Here is a 10,672-nt window from a genome sequence, read left to right as displayed (position 1 = left end):
GTAGTGGATGCGATAACATTGCGTTATTTGGTCAGTTTATCTGCATATCATAAACTGCATATGCATTTAATGGATGTGGTAACAGCCTATTTATACGGCTCATTAGATCGGGATATCTATATGAAAGTCCCTGAAGGACTAAAGATATCTAAACCATCCAATGAATATTCGCAAGGGTTATACTCAGTCAAATTGCAAAGATCTTTATATGGTCTAAAGCAATCTGGACGAATGTGGTATAATCGTCTTACTGAGTATCTGGCCAAAAACGGATTCAAGAATGATGATATCTGCCCATGTGTTTTCATAAAGAAAACTACATCTGGGTTCATTATAATTGCTGTGTACGCTGATGATTTAAATATCATTGGGACTCCTGAAGAGATTCCAACAATTATAAAAACTCTAAAAGAAGAGTTTGAGATGAAAGATCTTGGAAAGACTAAGTTTTGTCTCGGCCTGCAGATCGAGCATATAAAAAGTGGGATCTTTATTCATCAAACAACATACACAGAAAAGATCTTGAAAAGATTTTATATGGATAAGTCACGTCCATTAAGTACCCCAATGATCGTAAGATCTTTGGATGTGGAAAAGGATCAATTCCGTCCTAAAGAAGAGAATGAAGATATCCTTGGTCATGAAGTACCATATGTTAGTGCCATTGGAGCGCTAATGTATCTTGCTAATAATACACGACCTGACATATCATTTGCTGTGAATTTACTAGCAAGATATAGTTCCTCTCCAACTAGAAGACATTGGAGTGGAATCAAACAAATCTTTCGATATCTTCATGGGACGGTTGATATGGGATTGTTTTATCCCTATGGATCCAAGTCACAATTAGTTGGCTATGCAGATGCTGGATACTTGTCTGATCCATATAAAGGGAGATCTCAAACAGGATACCTGTTTACATATGGTGGAACTGCTATATCATGGAAATCCACGAAACAGACGATTGCTGCAACATCCTCTAATTATGCCGAAATACTGGCGATTCATGAAGCTAGTCGCGAGTGCTTTTGGCTGAGGAGTCTGATTCAATATATTCTGTCATCATGTGGACTGATTAATCATAAGATAGCTCCAACTGTCTTGTTTGAAGATAATGCAGCATGCATTGCTCAACTTAAAGGCGGATACATCAAAGGTGATAGAACTAAGCATATTTCTCCCAAATTCTTCTTCACCCATGATCTTCAAAATCAAGGGACAATTGATGTCCAACAGATTCGCTCAAGTGACAATCTGGCAGATTTATTCACAAAGTCACTCCTAAAATTCTCCTTTGAAAGATTGGTACATGAGATTGGGATGCGCTAATTTCGAGACATTAAATGATGTCGGCAAGAGGGGGAGACTGTACTCTTTTTTCCTTGGTCAGGTTTTTCCCATTGAGTTTTCCTTGACAAGGTTTTTAATGAGGCAGTCCCCATCACTAAAGAATTTTGTACTCCTTTTCCTTCACTAAGGTTTTTTTTCCACTGGATTTTTCTTTAGTAAGGTTTTAACGAGGCATAATCCTAAATGGACATCCAAGGGGAAGTGTTACGATATGGATGTCCATATCCATCTACTCGGCATGATTTATTCTTCCTTTGAAGTTCTATTGGGAAGCACAAATATTAAAAGATATGCGGTGCATGCTTTCCCAATATTTGTAAAGTGAAACTTTTCACTAGTATAAATAGGGGAATAAGGCTAAGGCTTTGACACAAGCAAGTAATAAGAAATCAATTCTCTCTTTACGTTGCAATCAAATACTCTTCTCTTTATATTTTTACTACAATTCTTTCTCTTCTTTTATTTTATAAGTATTTTAAACACTCTTTTCTGTTACTCTTTACATATAATATTCACTCTTTTCTATTACTCTTTACATATAATATTAATAGCAATATTAATCATCTTTATTATATTGAGATAGTAATTATAGTACTAGAATCTTCTATTTATACTTCTTTATTTGGTATTTATTTTACAACAAACAAAAATAATTATGTGAATAATCACCCAAGAAGGAGGGGCTAAGATATTTGACGCCGTATCGTTTATAGTCTTTATTCTTCTAATTTGATTGATTGTATTTCTCTGCCTTAGTCGCCGTCTCCGTGGCTCCTGTCCCTAATCCTTGTGCCGGAGCTTCTGCGACTGCGAGTCTCCGACCCTCGTCTAATCTCTTGTCTTCATCTCTCCAGCCTTCACTCAGCTTCTGTCCGTTGTTATTTCCACTCTCCTACCGCAGTTTGTACTTAGACCCAGTGCTGAGATTCGATATTGTCTTTTCTTGTTTATTAAAGATTTTGAGTTTGTTTTCACGGTATGTCGATATCCAATTACTCGTGACGTCTGAGTTTGTTTCTTTTTCTCTTGGGTTTCCGTTTTCTATCTAAGAGAAAGAAATCTTTTTATTGTACTATTGTTAAAATTTGACAATTGGTTCTGATCTTTTTTTGCTTTGTTAAATACTATTTCTATGTACAATGAAAATGTTGTTCTTTTGAAGGCGGAACATTTGATTGGTGTCAATTTTAATTGGTATTCCTCATCCAACTGTTTGCTTTGCATTGCAGAGGGTTTTTGGAACATTTTTTGTGGTTCCTATTGGAGTGAATTTTTCTCTGATCTCTGAAGAAGATATGTCTGCGAATTTCTGGACTTCATCTCACTAGTATGTTCAGTTGTATTCATAATTACTCCCTTTAGTATCAATAAAGTGTCCAATTTCAACATTTACTTTTTCATGAATAATTGTTCATTTGAAATTTTAGGTAACATTCACTCTCTTTTTACCAATTATATCGTTATCCTTATTTAATATAACTCATTTCTACTATCGTTGCTAAGGATAATTAAGAGTAACGAATTTTAAGTAGAACAAATTAGTCCTAAACAATTTGAATCACCAAATCAGTCTATAACCTTTTGTTTTGTTAGATCGTAACTTCAAATTTTTCTAAAAATTTAGACAAGTTAGTCCCTGTTGTTATTTGATAAAGACATAAACAGTTCCTAAGAATTTTTAAATTCTCAGATCAATCTTTCTATATAGATGAACAATATGATTTGAGGAATGATTTGTCTAACGAAATAAAAGTTTAGGGACTGATTTGGTGATTAAAATTTGTTGCGGATTAAATTGTTCGACTCATTCATTGGGGATTGATTTCATATATTACTCTTTTATAAATTACCTTTTACCTTTTTGTAACTTCAATTTTTAGAATTATTCCTTTAATCTAAGTGTGCATTTAAAATTGGACAGTTCCTTGATATTGAAGGGAGAATTTATTTAATCTTTTGTATTTTTCCTTCTCTCCTTGTGGCACTTCTAATTTGGGTGTAACGATGTTCTGGATTATTGCAGCAAGCATCTTCTGGACCAAGAAGATGTGGATATGGTGAACCCACTTGACAAAGAAAGGGGAGTCACACTTGAGGATTTCAAGCTCATAAAGATGCACATGACCAATTGTATGCTCTCTTTCTTCTTGTGTATTTATATTTATATTTGTGCACCTTCTAGTGCTGTTATTGTCTTTAACTATTTCTCTTTACTTTTACTTATTTCTATCATGGCCAATAAATTATCAGTTGTATTGCAATTGATATCCTTTATTTACCATAGACGTGCTACCGAGTTTCTGATTTTTCGTTTCTTGCCGGTGCAGATATTTTGAGATTGGCCCAACAAGTAAAAGTGAGGCAGAGGTATGTATCACTAAAAAATTATAGTGAATTACTTAAAGATAGAGATTTATATTGTGAAGTCTGAACTATATTATGTTTTGATCTTATAAGTTGGCAAGGATTTGCATATTTTTGTATCGATACAAACGTTTTGAAGATAAAGTTGAATGATTAGGATAAGTAGTCATTATGTCAACCACTAAACCTCCCATAATTTCTTTCTAAAGATGGTCCTTTAGCTCGAAACATCTGGCTTGTAGACCAAAATTCTGAGATTCTGCTTAACCATGGAAAATACAATCAAAATCAATAATTGCACCCAAATTGTGATGACTGCATAGCTATGTCATGTAAATTTATTATTTGTAATGTGCAAATATGATGTATTCTTCTAGTTAATAGTCTTATTTAGTATTTTCATTCTTTATTAAGTTTATGTGAAGCAGTCATTTAAGTGGAATTAGGTTATTGTTTGACAGATCCACTGAATAGATTTGGAACTTCAGAAGCCTGGTAACTATGTTTGATCAGATTTAAATGAACTGGATTGAATTTTAAATTATAATTGTTTAAGTTTGAAACGGAACTAAAATACTTGAGGAATACTTGCTTCTAATTTTCATGGCACATAAAAGGAAGTCATCTTCATATAAGATGTTTAGGAGCATCTCTTGCCAATTATTCTGTGTCAAGTGCCTTGACTGTCTCTAATATTTTGGCCCCTTTTTTCAGGGTTGTTGCCACTGCAGTTACATATATGAGGCGTGTTTACACCCGGTAAGTGTTGCAACTTGCAAACTTATAATGCTGACTCTATCTTCTTTTTTCTTTATTCTCTTTCTGTTTTTTTTTTTTTAATTTTTTTAAAATTGTTTTTAAAGAAATACATCAAAGTTAAATTTGTGCGCTTGTATTGGTTTGAAAGGAGTCTAACAACAATGTGGGAATTGTGATACAGTATTAATAATTCTTAGGTCTGATGCTTGATGTCTATTGTGGTTAGCATATTTATATTAATAGATAAGAAGCGATTAATACGTCTTATTGAGCATTATTTTAGAGTGAGCTGTTCTTGATGGCTAGTATTATTACAATTCCACGACTTCTATTGTTTAAATGCAATTTTCCTATCAATTGCATTACCATACTATTCATATTCCACAACTCGTTAATGACGTTCATCAACATATAAAAAACATACATGTATGCTTGTCCAACAACTTTAGCTTTTGGCAGAGATGATTTTTGATATGTATCAAAACCAGTTTAGGGTAGCATTGTTCACGAAAATAACAAGAAGCAAGGGTATATGATAAGATATGGTGTAAAATTTGTGTATCTATGTATTATTTGCGTGGTCTCCCATCCACTTTTGCTGTGCTCAGTAGTTAACTACATGTAGTTGGGCCCATTTGAATTCCTTGAAGCCCCTAACTCTCATTCCCTTACTAACAACAGTAGCTAATAATATGCTAGTTCCTATCACTAAGAATTAGGAGTTCAATCTTTGTTGTTCTCATTCTTTTAAACTCAGTAAGTTTAATTTAGCACCAAAGAAAATAGGCCTATGGGCAACTCATGCTTTATGCCCAGCAGGATCTTATTCTTACATGAAAAGGTGTATTAAATTATTAATATATGAAGCCATTCAATATCAATTGTCATTTTCCATCAGCTTAAATTTTTAGGAGTGATGCTTATGGACAGTTGTATGCTATAACATCTTCAATTTTTTTGCTTCCAGGAAGAGTATGGCTGAGTATGATCCACGTCTGGTTGCTCCAACCTGCTTGTACCTAGCATCAAAAGCAGAGGAAAGCACAGTGCAGGCTCGGCTGCTTGTATTTTACATTAAAAAATTGTGTAAGCTGTTCCCTTATATTATAATTTATCTTATTTAGCTTCACGTTGACCCCTTATGCTACAAGGGCTTTCTCCATCTCAAAAGTTAGTTATTTTAGTCTTATATTTCACTATTGTGATGAAGAAACAGAAATTTGAATGCAGATGCTGATGATAAGTACAGGTATGAAATCAAGGACATACTTGAAATGGAAATGAAGATTTTAGAAGCCCTTGACTATTATTTGGTTGTATTCCACCCCTATCGTTCACTGTCGCAGTAAGTGTTGGATTAGGTTAGTTGTAAAGTTTGTGCTATCATCCCTTCAGATTTAGCTAGAAAAATGTACAAATATCCCTTTCACGTTGACCAGTTTAGACATACTCTATGTTTTGTTTCTGTTCCCTTCCTTTTATGTTAGTAGTGACAAAATGAGTAGACTTCCTTTAGTATATTTTCAACTTTACAGTAAAATGAAAAACCATGTCTTTCTTAACAATACTAAACATATTCAACTTGTAATAACCTATGTGCGAAAAATGTACTCCAAATAACTGGTCTAGGTTGCCATCTCTGATGGTTTAGACTTTGACAACATGTTGAGTTTCAGAATTCTTTTCTATGTCAACCAATCCTTCATCTTTGGTAGTTGCCATTGCCATTAAGTGATTTAGTTCCTCTGTTATCTTATCGCTGTTAAGGATTAAAGCAACAACTATTTTGTCACACCATTTATGTATCTAAATAAATATATGTGACTTCTAATGTGAATCCATACTCTAATATCAATTGCAAGTTTGCCTTAGCATTTTGACTAGATATTCTATCTTCGTAGAATATTATTTTCATTAATAGTTCCTCACTGATATTGTAATGCTAATTCTCTAGGTTTCTTCAAGATGCAAGTTTGAATGACCTAAGCATGACTCAGCTAACTTGGTAAGAGTCCTTTGTGCTGAATAGCTTAGTTTCGTTCACATTCTATAATTTCCTCTTCCCTTTATTATGTGAATTCATTGCTCTCATGCTCTACTTATGCTGCTTGTCCTAATCCTAAAGATACAATTAGCTTTTAGTCGAAAGGTCAGAAGTTATCACTGGTGTCTGATAGGAACCACGCTGAACAAATAGAAGGAAATGATATTTGTATTTATCACGACCTCTTACACTGATGTTAAAAGAATAAGTGAAGAGGAACATAGAAGAAGATTTATGAAAGGCAACAAAGAAAGGAAAATACAGAGCACTATGGAGCAGCTCTACTCTTCCAATTCCCAGCCAATATTCAGCCTACCCCTCTACTCTCTCACATCCCTACAAATATCCCCTTTCTCCTCTAACGTTTTATGCTCTCACATGCAATCATCACATTCCTCACACCCCTATTGGCAAGCTCAGCGATCAGTTAGAGAGTCCCCTTAGCAACACTGCTTTAGTCAAGTTCCCAACTCTACCCGAAATACCCTTGAACCTCTTCCTTTTGTAAACTTTAATTCCATTAGGAGCTTTCTCCCTAACAGCATTCTTCCACCGTTTTTATCCTTAATGGACTACTCTCTATAAAGCAAAAGAAAGGAAGGGGGAAAATGTGTTGGGCCAACCGTGGAGAGCTCCCGATTATCGGAGAGACTTCGGGGAGGAATTAAGTGAGAGAACATAAGATGAGAAGACACCACATCCAACTCAAAACTTTAAGGTGTCAAGTTAATGGGTCTCTCATCTTATAAACTTTTCACTCTTCCTTGCTTTCTTTGATGTGGGACTAACTTCAATACTCCTCACACTTGCAACATTAACAAAATGGACTGTCATTGTCCATTTGGATTTTATAAAATAGGAAGCTACTAGGGTCTAGGTGACACTTGTATATAAAAGGTTTTTTGCTTGCATGTAAAACGGATACTTGGGTTATCAAGACTTAATTCTAAACCTCCAAATCCTTATGAAGATTGCGGAGAGGACCATGTGCATGTTGTCAACTAAAGTCACCAACCAAGGCCATTTTGGTTTGTTATATCATGGACTGCGTCAAGTTATGATGTTAGGTCACGATCTGTCATTTGTAGTGTTGACAAAGTACTCGCTCAAACAGTCTTTTAAGAGAGAACATTTCTAGATAGCATGAAAATGTATCCAAGTCTTCTATTCTTTTGTATACAAGATAATTAAATAAGTCATGATCAAGCTTATGAACATGTCTTTGGTTAAACAGAAATCTATCTAGTATACAAACAAAAGACAAATTAAGTTTATTGTATGACGACATGCATAAGGATATTTCTTCTTAGGATTATCTTCAAGATCATTCTTGGTATATCAATGAATCGATCTTTGCTAATTCAATTGGCAAAATATGGGTATCAAGAGGTTTACTGATGTCATCCATACCAAATTTGTTTGGAACTTAATCATGATAAGGTAGACACGAAAGTTTGTGGAACCTCTCAACATATCTTCATGTAAAATTTTGGCAACAAGAGTGTCACCACTTTGGTTCAAAAAGGTCAAAATGCTGATGACTTAGTTCCAAAAGATTTTATATAATTTATGTTCTCGAGATACCACAATTATTGTTATGTTTACAAATTAGGCCCTTAAATATTAGCACATTGAATGTGATTTTAAATTTGTGGAAACTTGAACATGAATTTTGATAATCACAGGGGCGTCATAAATGACACATACAAGATGGATCTAATTCTTGTTCATCCTCCGCATCTTATTGCTTTAGCTTGCATCTACATTGCTAGCGTATTCCGGGAGAAAGACACGACTGCTTGGTTTGAAGAACTACGTGTTGACATGAATGTGGTTAGTGTTTTGCTATATTTTAAGAATTTGTATCTTTACTTAAATGTTGTATAGTGTATAGTATTTTGAAATTATGTTAGTTTTGGTGCTGAAAAAGGTTTATCAATTTTAGGTGTTAGTCTATAGTTTTTTTCTATTTTGTTTAGGCCGAAATATCTACAAAATGATTACGCTCAAGTTATTATTATTTTGTTATGGTTTTGATCACTATATAAAATTAATAGGTTTTAAGTCCGTTAAAAATTATGATAATTTTGTTCAAATTCTTCAAAATAGTAGTTTGCATCCTGAAACTAGATTTTCATAATATCTTACAGACCAAAACAATATATCTTGAATGTTTCTTGTTAATGATTAATCTATGTAGGTTAGGTGGGAAGGGTTGGGTGTTAGTTTTGGATACATTTATTGTGGAGTGGGTTTATGCTGTTGCATCAGGTTATAATCACTTAAATTGAAAATGTTACGAATATGATGAATCGGCTAGGCTTCCACTTATTCGAGCAATAATGAAAATTTTGATCTTGGGTCGTGGTTGTTTTGACAGGTAAAAAATATATCGATGGAGATACTTGATTTTTATGAAAGCAACAGGATGTTCACGGAAGATAGAATTAATGCTGCTCTCCAGAAGCTAACCTTGAGGCCCTAAGAATGAGCCAGCTATCAAGCTGCATACGTTGAATGAAATTAGCAAATTGCATTTATCACTGGCTGTTCTGAATTCTTTTGATCACTGCTGCATCATATGTTCCAGTATTGCCTTTATTATTACTGTCTTTATGAGGTTAAGTCAATTGTCAATGTTAAAGATAAAAAAGGATGAAAGAGCGACGTAGTTCTTCATGAGGACAAAAATCGATTTTAATGTGATTTGAATTAGTCTTGTGTGTATTGTCTATTTAAAGTACTGTTTCATAACTCGAACATTGGTGTGGAAGTGAGGCATAACTGAGTGCTTTGTACGTTTTGTTCTGTAGTTGAACTTATTATGTAAGTATATATATATATGATTTCCAACGAGTGTACGAGAACCCTAATTTTAAGAAAAACATGCTTTTCTTTTATTCTTTTTTATTTTAGAAAAGGGATACTTTTTTCCAACCATGCTCTGATGCTCCCCAAGTCTTTCACACTATCGATTCATCCAAATTCCAAATTTCAATCAAGATAGTTGGCGATTGGAGAGTGGAGAGACAGCTACTGCTCCTAAGGTAACATTTTTTTTCTCTCTTAATACATTTGAGGACTATATTAATTGTAAATTAGTCAAGCAACATTGTTTAGATGGAGAAACACATTTCCCGTATCCGTATAGTACACTGGTATATATTATTATTTGGCTATTGAAACCCATTTTCCTTACAGCCGTTTGATGGTGTTCAGATCACATAAGGTTCTTGTGGAGACGTGCTTCTACGACACAAACTCGAGTATGAATTTCATCATTTGAAAATTGAAACCCATTCACAGATTCTCGCTAAAGTATGACGACCACCTCCAAATCGGAACGTGCATAAATCTAGATTGGGGCTTGGTTATGACAATTCAATAGATGATTACTTGGTTGTCGAGGAATTGAGTTTTCTGAATGTTGATATTGTTGTGTTCCCTCCCTTACTGCATAACGACACCAAAGAATTCGGGTCATGTTTGTAGAACCTATGCACAATTACTCAAGAGGGGGGGGGGTGAATTGAGTATTGCAACAACAATGAATCTTTTTGCGAAAGGTTGTTTGTTGGTTTGTCTTTCATGTCGTTTGTTGGTTTGTCATTCATCAAAACCTACGAATACAAACTTCGCATACAAGCAACATGATTTACAATGTTTTAAATGGTTGTGCATTGGATGTTTTCGTCTAATGAAATAGAGTAATAGTAGAATTTGACTTGACGGAAAAGAGGTTGCAAGAAGTGCCAGTACGCGATGATTATCATAAATTTCAATTTAGTGAATTTGGTAGTTTTTGTAGTGGCCCTATGACAACAAAGTGGAGATATGGATGGTGAACGAATATGGGGTGAAGTCATCTTGGGTTAACCTCATGTTACACCAACGTGCCTCTCCAAAGATGAAGTAGCTGAGTCGTGCCTCTCCAAATTTACTGAACGGTTAGACTTGGAAATTTGGAATAACTCGAGCTTTTAGCAAATTTGTAAAATTGTAAGTTTAAACTCGGTTCATTCACCAAAGATCAGTTAATTCACCTAAGATGACTTGCTTATACATACCATGTTGCCTGTGTATAAAAAATTAGTGGTGAAATTATAAAATACATGTTAAATACAAAATATATATTAAAAATATATAATAATTAAA

The 10,672-nt window shown here is 34.2% G+C and overlaps 1 protein-coding gene across 1 annotated transcript; it reads left to right on the top strand.

Moving 5' to 3' along the window:
• LOC107625050 (cyclin-C1-2) lies at positions 2,124-9,370 on the top strand. Its single transcript, XM_016327587.2, has 10 exons — positions 2,124-2,326; positions 2,580-2,677; positions 3,374-3,480; positions 3,678-3,717; positions 4,429-4,473; positions 5,441-5,559; positions 5,704-5,818; positions 6,428-6,478; positions 8,203-8,350; positions 8,898-9,370. The coding sequence occupies exons 2-10, from the start codon at positions 2,646-2,648 to the stop codon at positions 9,000-9,002; spliced, it is 762 nt and encodes a 253-aa protein (XP_016183073.1). The 5' UTR covers positions 2,124-2,326; positions 2,580-2,645; the 3' UTR covers positions 9,003-9,370.

Source organism: Arachis ipaensis, chromosome B02 (assembly GCF_000816755.2).
Source record: "Arachis ipaensis cultivar K30076 chromosome B02, Araip1.1, whole genome shotgun sequence".
NCBI lineage: Eukaryota > Viridiplantae > Streptophyta > Magnoliopsida > Fabales > Fabaceae > Arachis > Arachis ipaensis.
Note: the sequence above shows the minus strand (reverse complement) of the source record. Positions and strands in the feature narration are given on the sequence as shown.

Coding starts and splice junctions, on each gene's coding strand:
- LOC107625050 (XM_016327587.2), top strand. CDS start 2,646: ATGTCTGCGAATTTCTGGACTTCATCTCACTA. Junction 2,678..3,373: donor TTCTGGACTTCATCTCACTA/GTATGTTCAGTT, acceptor GGATTATTGCAG/CAAGCATCTTCTGGACCAAG. Junction 4,474..5,440: donor ATGAGGCGTGTTTACACCCG/GTAAGTGTTGCA, acceptor TTTTGCTTCCAG/GAAGAGTATGGCTGAGTATG.